The sequence below is a fragment of the Moschus berezovskii genome, chromosome 7, assembly GCF_049115385.1.
Source record: "Moschus berezovskii isolate FMDL1 chromosome 7, NW_MosBer_1.0, whole genome shotgun sequence".
NCBI classification, from domain to species: domain Eukaryota; kingdom Metazoa; phylum Chordata; class Mammalia; order Artiodactyla; family Moschidae; genus Moschus; species Moschus berezovskii.
Window position 1 is genome coordinate 106,261,941 of NC_142466.1, and position 18,285 is coordinate 106,280,225.

Consider the following 18,285-nt stretch of genomic DNA (forward strand, 5'->3'; position numbering starts at 1 on the left):
CAATTTGCTGATTAAAATTTCAATACATGTCCCCCAGTTTTTACTTGGCTCTTAAGTGACTGTTGCTGCAGTTATACCCAAATGAAGGATTTGACCACAGTGACAAATTGAAGAGTACATTTTTAGTGGTTACTCAATTTTTATATACTAAATAGAAAACTTAAGAAAAAATGTTATTACCTGGTTTGTTCTTGCTGCAGTGTGTTGGGATCAGGTATAAAAAATCTTACTCGAAAATGCAGGGTACAGGGGAAACCTCCTACAACATTTTTCAAAAACAAATTAAATTTTCCTTTTAAAAAAGGCAATGTATGTAAGCAGCTACTTTCCTGTAAGTCATGCATGTTTTTTACTAGACCACAGCTTTTTCCATCAATAAAAGGACTACCTTCACAAAAGGAGTGCATGAATTAGTTAATTGTTCAGAAATCTCCAAGCCTATAAGGAGTAAAATATTTTTGCAACATCAGCATAAAATGAGATGTAATCTATTTTCCGTAACATGTTTAACTTAGGGAGGTGTTCAAATACTGCACCCCATCACCTGTATTAGGAATTTTAAAAATCCTTAATTTAGCAGATTAAACCGAACTCACAAAGAAAATCTCTCACATATATAATGACTCCATACTTTTCAAATATTTTCAGATACATTCTTGAATGCAAACACCGCTAAGACTCTGAACAGGCTAGGGTGCTGTCGACTGCAGTGTGCAATAACTTAGCCACCAGGCTTGCCACCCAGCCCCTCAGAGTTTTGCCTTAGGCCACACAGCTGAGGACAACACCACAGTTAACTGCACTGAGTCTTTTGATTCTGCATGGCCACATTTTAAAATTAATTTTGATCCTGGAAAATATTTCATGATTTTAATGCAAAGTGAATTCTAAAAATGATTCATATACCAGCAAATATTACACAGCTAACATACTCAGATATTTTAGGCAACAAGGCCAAGAGTCCATTTGCTTGTAAGGATAGACTCTGTCCATTTCTTTTGCTGGATGTGGTAACAGATGATCAGAATCTGTCTCAAAGATCCCATGCTCTTCTTCATGTCCATTGCTCACCTCTCCATTACTCAGTATCTAGTCACTGATCCTTTCCAGAACCTTCTTGCTACCTGAAACTCAAGCCTTTTCTACCCTGCTCTCCTCCACTGAGCTCCTCTACAGTAGTCCATTCTGGGCTCCACCCTTCCATCTCAGTGGAACTTCTGTCTTTATCTCCGGCTTGTATCAAAGTCTCTAATGGTGTGTGTGTGCCTGTGAATGTACCTCTGTGCAGGTACCTGGGTCCAGTGGGCGGTTCAGGCTGTCAGTGCAGGCTGACAGCCTATACACCAGGGGATGGGTAAGCCCTCCCAATGGTCTGGACGCCCTCTGGGCTCCCTCCCCACCTCCCCACTCTGTAACTTCTCCTTTCTGTGTCCCAAGCGTGCCTCCTTGCCTTTCTCATGCTCTTCTGTGCACCCAGAGCATCCAGTCACACACTCAGGGCTACCCCAGAGCTGTCTCTACCCTTGTCTCCATCCCGACACTTGGCTGTAAGCTCCTTGAGGGCAAGGTCCAACTCTCATTCCCAGAGCTCAGCCCAGGGCCATGCCAGAGTCTGAGCATGGAACCTGTCTGCTGAGAGAATTAATAAGAGAGTGAATGACAACACCTGTCCATGCACATGTGAGCTCACTCCTCTGTGAAGTCAAATGGGGGCACATAGTTGCCTGCACAGCATCTCTGCGGCTCCCCCTGGTACTTCTGAATGCTAGGGACACAATTCACGGGAGGAAAGAGGGCTGAGGCCCTGACTCCAGATGAGGGCACCAATGGGATCCAAGTCAGGTCCCCCGATCGCTACTCCTTCCTGCCTTGGCTTCAGGCCAGTGGGGAACGTGTCATCATGGGTGTGCACATCCGTGTGTACAGATCCACCTGCCTCCACCCCTCGATCACCTACTGGCCACCTCCTACATGGACAGCGCCACGCGGGATGTGATGAGCACCCTACCTGCAAAGAGCTGGCCGTTTTGCAAGGACGATAAAAGTCAATAACTCAGAGTGAAGGAGAGGGTATTCTGAGGCACAGAGCAGACAGTGATCAATGTAAGCGAGGGGAGATGGGGGCAGGGCTTCTATCAGAGGAAGTGGAATCTGAGCGGCATTGAAGAGAAATGGCAAGACTGGGATATTGGGAAGTGGGAAGGAAGAGCATTCCCAATAGAGGAAACAGACCCAGGGAAGGCACAGGGGCAGGAATGGGGCCCGGCGTGTCAGCTAGGTTTGGGGCAAAAAGTACATAGAGGGGAGCAGAGAGCGTGATCGGAAAGCCAGGCAGAGTTGGGGGAGGTGGAGCTGGACAGCCCGCCTAGCTGGAAGGTAATCTACAGCAACAGGGTATGCTCATGTGTGTGTCCATGACACCATCTATCCACGCCTCTGCGTCCAGGGAATGGAACTGTGCTGCTGAAAAGGACTGGTGGTGGGGGGAGGTGGGGGGGAGAGTGTGATGTGTGTGTGTGTGTATCACTCTTTTCCCATCCTGGCTCTCACACTGGGCTGAAAACCTGTGCTGCTGAAATGGACTGGGGCGGGCGGGTGCGTGCGTGCGTGCGTGCGTCTTCCCCGTCCTGGCTCTCACACTGGGCTGAAAAAGGTCATCGTCCTTCCCCTTTCTTTCCTATAAAAAGAACCGTGGATTCCTCTGCTCTTAGTCGCCTCTTTTACCTTTCCCTCTCTCGCCCACAGCTGCTGAGGGCCTTGGGGGCTGACCTGGAAGTTTCTCTGCTAACTCAGAAGTCAGGCAGGAGGAAGCCAGCTTACTCACATCTCCTGGGCCACCTGGAATCCAGGTTCCAGATGTTTCAGGTATGCTGAGAACTGGAGGAGAGAAAAGGGCCGTAATACGCTAACACCTAGTGTTCAAGGGAAACGGGAAGCTCACACCCACCTTTTAACTGCTTCCTGATGGGTTTGCTTGCTTCAAGCCATCTCTGTTGGGTAAGAAAACATAAGATATAAAACCAACCCCTGCCGGAGCCCAGCGTGTCCTCAAGGGAGGGTACTCACAGGGGAGTCCAGTGAGTCATCGCCATGCTGTAAACCGAAATACTCCTTCTCAGTCACGCCCAGGTAGTTGAAAGCCACGTCCAGGAGAACTTGACCAGTATCTTGTTTCTAGGAAAGAAAACGTCCAGTGGACAAAATATTAAAACAAATTAAGAGCTGGTCTCTAGAGTCTTTATTGCAGATAAGAAGGTATTAAAACATGTGGTGAGCAGTACAGTATACTAACGCATATATATGGAATTTAGAAAGATGGTAACGATAACCCTGTATGCTGCTAAGTTACTTCAGTCGTGTCCGACTCTGTGCGACTCCACAGACGGCAGCCCACCAGGCTCCCCCGTCCCTGGGATTCTCCAGGCAAGAACACTGGAGTTGGTTGCCATTTCCTTCTCCAATGTGTGAAAGTGACAAGTGAAAGTGAAGTGGCTCAGTCGGGTCCGACTCATAGTGACCCCATGGACTGCAGCCTACCAGGCTCCTCCATCCATGGGATTTTCTAGGCAAGAGTACTGGAGTGGCTTGCCAACAAGACAGCAAAAGAGACACAGGTGTATAGAACAGTCTTTTGGACTCTGTGGGAGAGGGCGAGGGTGGGATGATTTGGGAGAATGGCATTGAAACATGTATATTATCATATGTGAAACGAATCGCCAGTCCAGGCTCAATGCATGATACAGGATGCTCGGGGCTGGTGTACTGGGATGAACCAGAGGGATGGGATGGGAAGGGAGGTGGGAGGGGGGTTCAAGATGGGGAACACATGTACACCCGGGGCAGATTCATGTCAATGTATGGCCAATCAGATCAGATCAGATCAGATCAGTTGCTCAGTCATGTCCGACTCTCCGCGACCCCATGAATCACAGCACGCCAGGCCTCCCTGTCCATCACCAACTCCCGGAGTACACTCAAACTCATGTCCACAGAGTCGGTGATGCCATCCAGCCATCTCATTCTCCGTCGTCCCCTTCTCCTCCCGCCCCCAACCTTTCCCAGCATCAGAGTCTTTTCCAGTGAGTCAACTCGTCGCATGAGGTGGCCAAAGTATTGCAGTTTCAGCTTTAGCATCAGTCCCTCCAATGAACATCCAGGATTGATCTCCTTTAGGATGGACTGGTTGGATCTCCTTGCAGTATAAGGGACTCTCAAGAGTCTTCTCCAGCACCACAGTTCAAAAGCATCGATTCTTCGGCGATCTGCCTTCTTCACAGTCCAACTCTCACATCCATACATGACCACGGGAAAAACCATTGCCTTGACTAGACGGACCTTGGTTGGCAAAGTAATGTCTCTGCTTTTTAATATACTATCAAGGTTGGTCATAACGTTCCTTTCAAGGAGCAAGCGTCTTTTAAGTTCATGGCTGCAATCAGCATCTGCAGTGATTTTGGAGCCCCAAAAAATAAAGTCTGACACTGTTTCAACTGTTTTTCCATCTATTTCCCATGAAGTGATGGGACCAGATGCCATGATCTTTGTTTTCTGAACGCTGAGCTTCAAGCCAACCTTTTCACTCTCCTCTTTCACTTTCATCAAGAGGCTTTTGAGTTCCTCTTCACTTTCTGCCATAAGGGTGGTGTCATCTGCATATCTGAGATTATTGATATTTCTCCCAGCAATCTTGATTCCAGCTTGTGCTTCTTCCAGCCCAGCGTTCCTCATGAATACAGTAATGTAATTAGCCTCCAATTAAAATAAATAAATTTTTAAAAAAATGTCATGTAACACACACACACACACCATGTGGTGAGATTTCAGGCACACATGTCCGCTACAATACGTGTGTGTGTGCGTGCGCATGCACTCAGCCATGTCCAATTCTCTGTGACACTATGGACTGTAGCCCACCAGGCTCCTCTGTCCATGCTATTCTCCCGGCAAGAATACTGAAGTGGGTTGCTATTTCCTCCTCCAGGGTATCTTCCCCACCCAGGGATCAAATCCATGTCTCTTTCATCTCCTGCATTGGCAGGCAGATTCTTTACCACCGCACCACCTGGGAGGCCCTACCCTACAATAAGAAATGCTTTCATAAATCCCAAGTCAGGAAGCACGACTGAACATATGGAAAATAAGGCTAAGGTAAATATGACTTAGAAGAATGAGATTAATTTAATTTTCTAAGATTTCTTCCTTCCTCTTAGCTGAGATTCCCAAGTGATAATGTCTGAATCGGAAAACTAAGACATCCTGATGAGAGTAAACTCTGCGTGACCTGCTTATGGATTATCCACAGCAAAATGCTAATCCACGTCGGTCTGTGTTGGCTCCTCAGAAGCCAGGCAAGCGTATGCAGGGAGGAAAACTCGAACGGCATGAAGGAAGACAGCTAAGAATACTCAAATGCCATTGGAAATACCCTCAAAGGGATCTGGCAGGGGGCACTGGAGGATTATCTGCCTCCCTACTCTGCGCCATCTGAAGTGAGATGCCAGTGGAGATATTCAACCCACTTCACATCCAGAACAGGGCTCAGTCACCTTCTCCACTTGGTGGTCAGGGAGCGGGCGTGGGGCTGGCGATCGGGGACAGAGCCACAACACGTGTCCCTTTCCTGCCCTCCCGGGGAGGCCAGCTGTGCAAGCAGTGACCGCGACTTGGTGTGTCAAGTGCCATGGAACACTCGGGGCACAGTGAACACAGGGGGGCAGGGCAAGGCAGCCCCTGACCGTGGTCTGCAAGGGTGACAGGGCTGAGCACCACGCCCTCTCGTCGGGTGCAGGCACTCAGCAAAGGCAGCGAGTGGATGGCCCAGCACAAAGGCACGCGGGTGGGAATTGCAAATTCCACCTGAACAGGCAGACTTCTCTGGAATCCTTTGAACCCAACCCTTTAACTCAAGGGCAATGTGAGTCAGAAATAGACCACGTAGAGAAACAGCAAAGGCAGCTTTTCTGAGCGTCTGAGAGCAGACGATGCACCTGAAAACAGGTCACCATGACCAGCATGGGGAGAATTAGATAACTGTCACCCCCTCCTGCGGCCGCTTCTCCAGGACAGTATCACATTATCTGGCCCACAGTGTGGGAACATGAGACACACCCGTGTCCTGAACACGTCCCCTTCCTGCCCCGGGGCCCTGGCTCCTGCTGCTGCCTCCGCTTCCCAGGTCACCTCCCATCCCAGGGGAGTCAGGATGGTTTGGAAAAGATGACCTAGTCCACACACTCCAAATCATGACATAGTCTCTCCCCGAATTACAAGATACTCACGATGCCAAGAGCTATCCGTTGCCCTTGCTGAAGTTATTAGTTGTATGATTTTATATTATGTGTAACGTGAACCGTGGTGCTGGAGAAGACTCTTGAGAGTCCCTTGGACAGCAAGGAGATCAAACCAGTCAAATCTAAAAGAAATCAGTCCTGAATATTCATTGGAAGGACTGACGCTGAAGATGAAGCTCCAGTACTTTGGTCACCTGATGCAAAGAGCTGACTTGTGGGAAAAGACCCTGATGATGGGAAAGACTGAGGGCAGGAGAAGGGGGCAACAGAGGATGAGATGGTTGGATCACATCATCGACTCAATGGACATGAGTCTGAGCAAATTCTGGGAGACTGTGAGGGACAGGGAAGCCTGGCATGCTGCAGTTCACAGGGTTGCAAAGAGTCGGCCATGACTGAGCAACTGAACGACAACAAAATCAATCACTGTAATCTATGGGGGCATCTACAAGGAGCCAGCCTCAGTACTCTGCACTTTTTATATAGGATCTCCAATCTATGCAGCAATGTCACATAGCCGTCACCACATATCCTGTGCAGAAAAGCAAACGGAGGTCCCAAAGGCTCTGTGCCTTGAGCTGTCAGCTGACGGGTGGTCTGACTGCCTGACTCAGGTGGGTCTGATGCCAGAGCCTGCACATGCCCTCTGCACTGCCTCTCTCCCCTCTGGAACACATCATCCATCATTCCAGTATCTGCACAACTCACCCAGTTTTCAAAAGGACCAGAAATAAGACACATTTTTGATGAGAGGAGGCCTCCGGGCCCAGCACCCCACCAGAGGTCCCCTTGGCTACATCAGGTCACTGCCCGAGACAGCCTTGCTCTCTGGGCTGAGCTGAGAACAGCTGACATCCAGGCCAGCTTCCCTGAGGATGCCTGCTCCTGGTCATGCGAGGGTCTGGGCTGAGGAAGCTGAATGTGACCCCCGGGAGCAAAAACATAGAAAGCGACGGGGATTCTAAGCTGGAACTGGGCCCTCGTATTCACGGGGCAGCCTTGAGCAGGCTGCTGGAAGCCAGGGGAGCAGCACGGGGCAGCAGTGACAGTCATGATGACGCCCTTAACCGATGATGACCGGGTGTCCGCTGAACACCAGGCTCTGCTCTGAGGCTCCACGCAACCTCTGGGTGGATGCCCTCCTCATCACTCTTCCTCCTAAAACATGTTTTCACTTGGGATTCTTGTTCCCTCTCATCTCCACGGACAGTTTCCCGCTTGCTCCTCGTGTCCCCAGGCTTCAAACACCGAACGTCAGTCGTCTCATCTGTCTATTCTCAAGCGATCCTGAGATAACAACTCTACATCCACAGGTGTCTCCTAGCCTGGACTCTTCCTTCAGCTCATTTGTACATACTGCCATGTCTACAAAGACAAGTAACAAGCATCTCAAACTGACCATGTCTAAAACAGAACCAGTGATTTCTGCCCCCCAAACCTGTTTCTCTCTCAGCCTTTCCCATTTCGATAAATGGCAACTCCATCTTGCCCACTGCTCAGGCCAAAAACCTTGGGAATCACCTTGAGGCCTCTTTCACATCCCAGATCCCACTGGTTCCATGTTTTAAGTGACTTCCAGGCTTGGTTTACTCTTGGCCGAATGACCACCCCGTCTAATGATCATGGTCTCTGCCACAGCCTGAGTCTCAGCCCTTGCCCCACCCCCACCTCCCAGTCAACAGAGCACCCTGAGTGAGACCTGAGTCAGATCACATCAGGTCTCTATCCCAACACTTCAACGCTCTTTGCCTCATTCAGAACACAGCCAGTGCTCAGCACGACCTACAAGGCTCTTCACAATCCCCCTGTCCCCACCTCGAGAGGAAAAAAGTTACGTTAAAAAAGTAAAAAAAAAAAAAAAAAAAAAACACACCAAAATCCCACCTATTACAGAAAAATTTGGTTTTTTCTTCTCCAGACTTACGTGGAAAAGAGAAAAATTAACTATTTGCACCCAAATGTTTTGTTGTGACATAGGAAAATAATCAAGCACAATGTTATACTCCATCCTTACTGATTTTATTTCTCTATCTGTACCACCTGCTGTGTTCATGCCTCCAATCCTGTGTCCACCTTGATGTGGGGGTAGGGGACATTTTGTCAAAAAGCACGCTGGTGTATGTGTGTTCGCCAGCTCACTTGCTCATAAAAACATTTTATAATATTAAAAAAAAAAAATCTTTTGAAATGGCTATTAGGATTTCCAAAGTGGCACAATGGTAAAGAATTGCCTGCCAATGAAGGAGATATGGGTTCAATCCCTGGGTTGGGAAGATGTCCTGGAGAAGGGAATAGCAACCTACTCCAGTATTCTTGCCTGGAGAATCCCATGGACAGAGGAGCCTGGCAGGTTGCAGTCCATGGGGTCGCAAAGAGCCAGACATGACTGAGCATGCATGCACGCAAGCATTAGAAGAAAAACTAAACAACCTATCACCTGTTATTTCCGACCTCATCTCTGGCTCCCCTCCGCCTCGCTCATTACACTCCAGACACACTGGCGTCCAGCCTGTTCTGTAACCACACTAAGGGAACCCCGCCTCAGGGCCTTGGCTCTGCTGCTGCTTCTACCTGGAATGTGCTTCCTCCAGAGAAGCACATGGTTCCTCCCTTACTTCCTTTAGGTCATCTCTGAAATGTCATCTTACAAGTGAGGTCTTCCCTAATCTGTAAAACGACAAATGACAACTCCACCCTTTGCCCTGCCCTGAACTCTCCACCCGTGTTATCCAGATTTTTCTTCTAAGTACATAATACCACCTGACATAACACACGCTTGCTTATGGTCTGTTCCCCGCTCTGGGAGGCAAGCTTCAAAAGGACCCGGATTTTGTTCTGTTCTGTTCACTGCTGTATTCTCTGTACCCAGAACAGGACCTGGCACACAGCAGGTGCTCAGTAAACACGTGCTGGATAAACACTCACATTCTTGTCAGGAAGAAGATACACGGCTAAGGAATAGCTCCAGGACAATGTACATTTCAACAGAAGGGCCAGGTCTAAACTGAGCTGTCAGTTTATAGCAACCGGAAGAGCCCTGTGGGGCTGTAGAGAATACCCACCATGGACTGACTTCACATGCACCACCCTCTTCTCTCACCTGCTCGGGTCCACAGGAGTCAGCAAGAAGCAGACTCATGGGGTGGGGGGCATTTCAGAAGGGACCAGTTTTTGTTACCCTTTAAATTCTTGTGGCCTCCTATCATCCCCCAATGGTTCTCCCATACCCTCTTTTCTCTTTCTGATGCCTTCCCTTGAACACTGAATTTTCCAGGCTGGGGCAGTTGCCGGCAGCCAGTCTGGACTGGAGATGACCCCTTTAGGACTGGCCAGAGGATGGGAGAGACAGGCAAAGGTCACAAAAACCCAGGTCATGAGTTGGGGTGGGTGAGGCGGCAGGGGCGGCTTCTGGTTAGGCATCACACTGCTGATGTAGGACTAGAGACCTCATTTCTAACGCTGCTTCTTCCACGGGCTTGAGGTGGGAGAAGCCAGGCCGTCCCCAAGCCCTGCCATCTGGGTAGCTAACCACCTCACTACCCTACAGAGAGGACCCACTATTTACCATCTGCACATCCAATGAGGACCTGCTGTGTGGCAGGCACAGTGAAAATGACATTATTACTATTCTACGGAACTCACAAGCTTGAAGAGTAACATATAACCTGATAGCTGTAACTACTATTCATGCAACGTGACATGGGCTCTAATAAAGCATACACAGGGCACCATTACTGGAGAGTCAGTTCAGGAAGTCAAAGCTGTCACAGAAGCAGTAACATCTAAGGTTCACACAGTTTACAAATAAGGGAGGGAAAGACATATCAGGTAGAGACAAGAATGTAGGCGAAGTTTTTATGGGTATTTCTAGTTCAAGCTCAACATGCAAGGTCGGAGACATCAAGCTTTTATTTTAAAATAATTCTCTTCATTTTATAAACCAAGAAATGAAAAAAATATTTTTTAGGGGCATTTATTCAGAAAAAATTAAATCTGGAGAACTTACGTTAACTTTAAAGGTCTGTACCAAGCCATCTAAAAAGCGGATGCTACAGATGACTTCTGATCGCGTTTTCTCTTTGGGTAATTCTGAGGTGCGTATGTTATTAATTCTTCCACCCAACGCACGCAACCGGGAGGTCATAACTATCGCTGAATAACCTGGAACAGAAGACACGCCTGTTAGCTCTAATACGCGAATGACCATTTCCATTTGAATGTATCTCTCAGTCTATCCATCTCTCACCTGTCTGCCTGGATCCTCACAAAACCGTCTGAAGACCTCAGATAAATGTGAGTTGGATAACAAACCATGTTCCCTTTGAGTTCTGACTTCTAAGCTGCTTTAGACAATATTTATTGCTCAACTATAATACATTCAGAGAATTACCTGGCCTATTTGTGTCTTACTATCTCTCTAGTCTCAATCTTCTAATTCATATTTTCCACGCCGGTAATTTTTTATGTTTTACTACTTTATATATTTGTGTATTCTACCCCTAAGATTTTTTTTTGGCACCACAGAACTAAATGTGGTACAGAAATTATTTAAAATATGAAGACATTTATTGATCAATTAGACTACATTAAGAATGTCTATTCATTAAGAGGCGATTTAAAAGGAAAGGCAACCCACAGAGATATCTGTAATAAATAACTACGAAGAATATACAAAGAGCTCCTACAAATCAAAAAGAGAAAAAATAAGTAGGTAAAAAATGGGAACATCAGTTGTCAAAGAAATGCAAAGTGAAACCTCAAAGCAACAGTACCACACGCCCACCAGAACAGCTACCAGGAAATCTGACAAAACCAAGGGCTGGCCACAGTGAGGAGCTACTGGAACTCTTGGGCACTACAAGTGAGGACAGAAGTTAGTGCAGCTAATCTGGAAAACTGTTTGGCAGTATCTACTAGAGCTGAACATACGCATATTCTGTGAAATAATTCCACTCCTAGGCATATTTCCAAAAGAGTATACATTTATCTGCTAAAAGACATGCGTAAGACTTCATAATAGCTCCAAACTGGAAAAGACCTACCAGAATGGATAAGCTGGAGCAGAGTCACACCATGCACAGACTACACAGCAAAGAAAATAAATGAACTACTGTGTTACAGATATGAGTTCTCCCAGTGTTGTGCTGAGCAAAAGCAGCCAGACTCAACAGATGACCTAGCATGAGTCAATTTACCCAAAGTTCAGCTCCAGGCAAAACTAATCGATAGAAGACAGGCCAGCAGTAACCTCTGGGTGCAGTGACTGGGGGTGGACAGGGGTCTTCTGGGGTGTGTATAGTCTACTTCTTGACTGGGGTGCTAATAACACTGATGTACTCTGTAAAAATGCATCAAACATCATGATTTGCGCTTTTTTTTTTTTGATGTATATTTCAACAGAGTTTACTTTTTGAAAACACGAATGAAGAGGGAATTAGAGAGCAGTTTGCAATCTGAGCATAGGATACTCAGGGAACTTAAGGAAAGTGGCTTTACCAGTGAATGCAATCGTGAAATGTTAGACTAACAAGGATAAAGCCATATGCAACCTAGGACACAGTCAGTTTGTGCAGGCAGGAGGCATGCACGTCCAGGCCAGCTCCTCGGCTTAGGAACAGAGGTGTAAATCTGACAAGACTAGGTGGAAAAGCAAATAAAGATGAAGGACTTAAGAGCAATTTAACATCTGTTTAAAAATTAATTTTCTGCAGACTTTCTCTGATGAGCCAGGCCTCTGCATGTGCTATTGCTTCTGCCTGGGAAGCTCTTGCTGCTCCTCTTCACCTTGTTAACTCCTACTCGGGCCTCAGTGCTTGGCATGAGGATCACCTCCTCAGGGAAGCCTTCCCTGGCATTCCTAATGACTCATATATTTGTTATAGCCTCTCTACACTGCTCATCATAATTTCACATTTATAAACGATGATGAATTTAATATCTGCTTCTGCCACTAGAAGTTGAGCTTCATGAGGGCAGGAACCAGGTCTGGTCTTGATGACTGCATCTCCCAACACCTAGCTCTGGGAGCAGTTGATAAATATCTGAATGAATCAATGAACAAAATGAAAACTGAAGCCAAGATTATAGCCTGGGGAAAAAAAAATAGTACAACCTAATAGACAAACATGGGATGGTGGGAACAGGCAGCAGAAAAGGATGGGGTGAGAGTGGAGGCTTCGATTAGAACGCAGAGTGGACCCCGAGGTCCACTCTGAACTGGGGTTCTGTCAACCAGGGCCCTCACACTGCCACGTGCACACACATCACCTGGGATCTTATTAAGATGCAGACAAGGATTTAAGCAGGTCTGGGCAGGGCCTGAGAACCTGCATTTCTCAGACTGCTGGGTGATGCCGAAGCTGCAGATTCAGGGCCTACACTGTCAAGGGCAGTCACACACACTCAGAAAACTGCACACACATGTCAGGGCAGGGCCAGAGATCAAGATTCGGCAGTCAGGAGCAAGGAAGGAATGAGAACAAAGCTGACGAGAGGCCTGAGGAGAGTCGAGCCTTGGGAACCACAGAAGCACAGCTTAGATGCAGGCAGCAAAGACACAGGAGAGATGAAAGCTGTGCAGAAGATACACCCAGGACAGAAGGGTGTTCTTGGGTATTTCAGAAGCTAATCCTACTTCAGAAGCTCCAGGAAAACCTCCACTCTTTTGTAGATGGGGACAGGAAATCTCAAAAATTCATCAAAAAAGATTCCTGGGACTGGCAATAGATGGGAACTTGTTGTCACTTATGAAATTCCACCCACCCCACCACCTCCACCATGCCCTTTCCAAGGAAAATCTCATCAGAAGAAGGGGTGCGTTTTCTGAGTAATACCAACAGTTATCAAAAGACAACAAACGTGTTCCATAATGCCTTAACTGCCTTAAATTTCACATGTCAAATTTTTATTTAGTCCATGTTGAAAAATTTCAGGTGGGTTATAAAATTTTTTTTTTTTTGAGATACAACAGAACCATTTCCAGTATGGCTCTTAGTGGGAGGGCACATCAGAGCTACCTGGGGAGCTTTCAGAAAATATGCCATCCCTGCCCCACACATGGTGACTCAGCATCCCGGGGTGTGGCGCAGAATGACATTCTTCTCGGGAAGCCCTCAGAGGGTCAGGCCTGCCTGGGCTAGAAGAGCAAGTTTTGGGGGGAACCTCAGAGTGTGTTTCAGATGGTCAGATTTAGAATACAGTCAACCCTCCAGATCTGAGGTTCCTTGGCCTTGGATCCAACCAGCCACTGATTAAAAATCTTCAGGAAAACAAAAAATTCCAGAAAGCTGGGAAAAGCAAAATTTGAATCTGTCATGCATGAGATCACACCTAGTTACACAGCGTTTATGTCATATTTGTAACTATTAATGCATTTACACTGCATTAGGTATTGCAAGTCAGTGGTCCCTGACCTTTTTGGCACCAGGGACCAGTTTCGTGGAAGACAACTTTCCCACGGAAGGAGGGGGGATGGCTTTGGGTTGATTCAGGCGCATTGTACTTATTGTACACTTTATTTCTATTATCATCATATTTTGATATACAAGGAAATAATTATACAACTCACCATAATGCAGACTCAGATAATCAGACATTAGATTCTCATAAGGAGCACACAGTCTAGATCCCTTACACGCACAGATCACAGTAGGGCTCGAGCTCCTATGAGAATCTAACACCACCGCTGGTCTGACAGGAGGTGGAGCTCAGGGGGTAATGAGAGCAGAGGGCAGCGGCTTCGCTTGCTGACAGCTCACTTTGTGCTGTGCAGCCCCATCTCTAACAGGCCACAGACCAGTACCGACCCGTGGCCTGGGGCTTGGGGACCGCTGTTATAAGTAATCGAGAGATGATTTAAAGTACACTAAATCATGTCACAGGCTATATGCAAATACTATGCCACTGTATATAAAGGACTTAAGCATCCTCAGGTTTTCATATCCCAGTCTGAAACTAATTCCCTGCGGATACCAAAGGGACAACTGTACAGGTTCCACAAAATCTGAGCCATTCAGAGGGTACGTGTGCGACACTCGGGGAGGTGCTCAGAGCAGTTAAAACTGAGAGCAAAGCACACCACGACCCTGGACAGGAAAAAAACCAAACGTGATTTCAAACAGGAGCCTCCAAATGAAAGTCCCATGGGCTGAGGTGGTGACGGCAGGTCTGATCTTCACATCGCTTGCACCTGGGCAGCTCTGTATCCAGTGCCAGCATGTGTATGCCAGGGACTTACTAACTTAACCAGGGTTAGTGATGCTCCCAGCGTGATCCCGCAGCCAGCTGCTGACAAACTCAAGCAGACTAGCTGCCCAGAAGAGATCTACTTTTTCCTCCTCACATGATCTCTGTTACATAATCAGGTTGGGGCCCAACATCATCATAATTCGGTGAAATTTCATGAAAGTTGCAGAAACGCTCTCCCCATAATTATTCCCAAAGCAAACCTAAATAAAAGCGAGCCTGATGTTGAATAACCACATAATTGAGCCATGTGGTGTTTTCCGATTGTCTTGAAATTATATCTTAAACAATCCGGTCAGGACAATGGATGCTGACTAACAGCCCTGTTTCCTGTACCGCGGCAATTGGGGAACTCAGGGTTTCTATGGCTTCCTTTATAAGCCTCTTAATTCTAAACAAAGCGACAACCCAACCAGGAACACACTGGCCTCTCCAACCACAGATGATTACATCTGCAGCTGATGAATTTTACAACATGGAAGCCCAGCTGGTTCTTTGCATTAAGGAAAAAAAAAAAATGTTGTACACAATAACACTACAGGGTCTACTGTTGACTATAGTTTTTAACAAAGATTATACTTGCAAAACATTATAGAAGGAGGCAACATCTCAGTTCAATGAGATGGTGGGGGCTCCATACCTACCATGAGCCATGGGATCACCACGTGTTAAGTGCCTACACAATGTGACACATATCAGACACTCAGTAGCAGGCATTTTAATAACAATCTGTTTTGTTCTGACTTATGATTTCAAATGTATGCTGTGAAAGCTGGTTTCAGACAAAAGTTGTTTGTGGTTGGAACTTGTTTGAAGAGCCTGTTTTGATGAAATGACTTGGAAGTTGGTTATTAGGATTTTTTAAATCCAACTGTTAAAACCTGAAGCGGCAAGGACCATCATGTCACTGACACCATAGTAACGGCTTGGTGGCCATCACCTGATGGACCAAATACCAGGAGGTTGACCAGCAACTCAAGAGTGTTTGACCTCAAGGCTACTCTTTGCTGATCTAAATAGCTCTACAAAGTGTTTGAGACACTTGCTCCTGCCACGCCCAGGCTACTCTTGGTTGCAGAGGTGTTAAAACACGCACCAGTCCCAGGAAGAGAAGGGACATCTGTTCCTGCCTTGGCAAGGCTACTCCTTGTATATAGGCAGAGATGCCAGCCAAGTAATGGTTCCTGGAATAATAACCTTTGGAGCAGTTCACCCAGCCCGGCACTGCTGGTGCAACTGCCCATAAGCTACGTACCCCAGCAGCGAGGAACCCAAACTTGCAGCTTTTGGTTCAAAAGATGATCTCTATGAGAATAGAAAGGTCCATCTCAACTAAATTTGGACTTCTTCTTTCAACTCCCCATTGCCAGGAACAGTAATGCAATCAATCTGTCATTGGTGTGGTGTATGTTATTTCTTTCTTGGCTTAAGAGACATGATCCTAGTGAATGAACAATGCTGCCTGCATCGTTAATTATCAGTTAAATATCACTTGCTGCTACAGCCTCCTCTGAAGGTGAGCCCTGAAAGCACTCAGGATGGAAACACACGGCCTGCTCGCTGCCAGGCCCTCGGCTCCTGCAGCCACCCTCATCGCTGAGAATGGAAAAGCCCAGGACGCTGGTCCTAGACAGCTAAGGTGCATATCAAAGGAATGATTTCAATGAGCCCAGACTGTTGCAGCCTCTCACACAAAGAAATGAGCGAAATTCCTTAATTTGAGACATCTGGTTTTCTCTAATGAACAGTAATCTTTTGATGTCCCAACTACTTGGTCACTGCTACAACAAAACAAAACCCTACATATCCTGGCTCCTTCCCTTACCTCTTCAGACCCTCAGAGATATCTGAGAGCTGCCTCTTAGGCATGGAGTCCTCAGAAAGTCTGCCAAATAAAACACATTTCTCAACTTCTAGGTTGTGCTTTTTTTTTTTCAGTTGACATCCTGCATGCTATTGGCTTGTGAAATATTATAAATCATAATTCCCACAGAAAACCCGGGTTAAATCTCAGTCTCTGAGCATAACTGGCCCCAAACAAACAAAAGCAATGTTAAGCTTCTAATGCCATCAGATGCTGACTGCAGAGTCTGGATTCTGTAGGGCAAACACAAATGTACTATTTCAAATGCAGATATCCTAGTGTTCCCTGCAAGTCACAGAGGTGATGCACCTTTCAGCTGCTCTACCAACTCAACGGGCCTGGAAGCAGGAGTCCACTGCCCTGAGCATGTGGGATACCAGAGCCCTGGTGGTCAGAGTTGGGGAACAGAGCTTCTGTCACCTGCCCTGGAGCCTGAGACGGAAGTGATGCTGTGTGCTTTGTTTCCTGCGGGTCTACCTGCCTCTGGGGAACGTCTGTTCTTTTCACAAGCCAAGGAATCATGGACAGGAAGAAGGGAGAGGAGTCTTCTCCACTAAGTTATAAAGCAACCCAACTCCATTTTGATAATTTTAAAAGGAATTTTAAAAGGAATCATACCCTTGTTTTTAAGAATAAGAACTACATCTCTAACTCAAAGAGTGCAAAAATTTCAGTTAGGGAAAAAAAAGGAAGTGGTGCTGATCTGTAAACACCTAATTTGTGAGTAAACCACACAGACGAACCACAGCTGGCTCCCTACAGATTTGCCTGACATCCCCAAGCTTGACCTGGGCCAATGCCACCCCCTAGTGACCACCAGCGGAGAAGGCAATGGCAAGCCACTCCAGTACTATTGCCTAGAAAATCCCATGGATGGAGGAGCCTGGTAGGCTGCAGTCCGTGGGGTCGCTAAGGGTCGGACACGACTGAGCGACTTCACTTTCACTTTTCACTTTCCACTTCCACACATTGGAGAAGGAAATGGCAACCCACTCCAGTGTTCTTGCCTGGAGAATCCCAGGGACGGGGGAGCCTGGTGGGCTTCCGTCTATGGGGTCACACAGAGTCGGACACGACTGAAGTGACTTAGCAGCAGCAGCAGCAGCAGTGACCACCAGAGGAATACACTTCACCTCTGAGCATGACTCGCCTCCCTCTTCCTCAAGGGAAACACGGACAGTTAGGCTCCTTTCTGCTTTACCATCCATGGCTCAGCTCACTGTAAAAGTCTCCTAGAATACACAAGGCCTTCTCTGTCACCCAAGCCTCTCCCTTTCCCTCCTGAACTCAGGGGAGATCTCTTCCTTTTTTTTCCCTTTTAGACTATTTACAAGCCTCAACAGATGTCTGATAGGCAGAAGAGGGACCTCTCTAGACGGAAAAGTAATAAACATTCAAACACAATCAGCCATGCTAGACGGATGACTCAAATTGTGTGCTTCTCAAGTATCAGTATTTAATGTATTTAAGATAAATGTTTTGTTTCACTGCTAATACCAATACTGCTTCTTCCTTTTCACAGTAAACACAGAAGCTGGGTTGCATTGCCAGTTCACCCCGTAATGGAGCTTCTGGTTCCAATCTGTTCTTAGCCTGCGCCTCAGCATTCTTTACCCTCCTCTGCAGTAAGTAGAGTATCCTAAACAGAAAACTTACAAAATCTGAATGGGGATTTATCATTCATCAAACACTAGATTCAGATCAAATTGCAAGAGTGTATACTTAAGTTGCTAAAAAAAAAAAAAAACAGTGATTAAAAGGAGACTCTTTAAGCAGAGACTTAAATAAAATTTTTGTGTACTTTAGGGTCATCTGGGGAGCTTGCTAAAACACAGATCCCTGTGTACCATCCATAGAAATTCTGGTTTTGCAAGGACTTCAGAAACT

At 46.7% G+C, this 18,285-nt stretch overlaps 1 protein-coding gene across 5 annotated transcripts in view; it reads right to left on the reverse strand.

The window, feature by feature from the left end:
* Positions 1 to 18,285, reverse strand: part of PTPN3 (protein tyrosine phosphatase non-receptor type 3) — a 158,902-nt gene that overhangs the window by 73,292 nt on the left and 67,325 nt on the right. For all 5 annotated transcript variants that reach the window (XM_088838259.1, XM_088838258.1, XM_088838262.1 and 2 more), the window contains 4 exons: positions 10,297 to 10,451; positions 3,067 to 3,174; positions 2,948 to 2,990; positions 181 to 259 (listed from right to left, as the gene is read on the reverse strand). In XM_088838259.1, the coding sequence (XP_088694385.1) occupies positions 181 to 259; positions 2,948 to 2,990; positions 3,067 to 3,174; positions 10,297 to 10,451 (385 nt within the window). Of the gene's footprint in view, positions 1 to 180; positions 260 to 2,947; positions 2,991 to 3,066; positions 3,175 to 10,296; positions 10,452 to 18,285 lie in introns of those variants that run through there.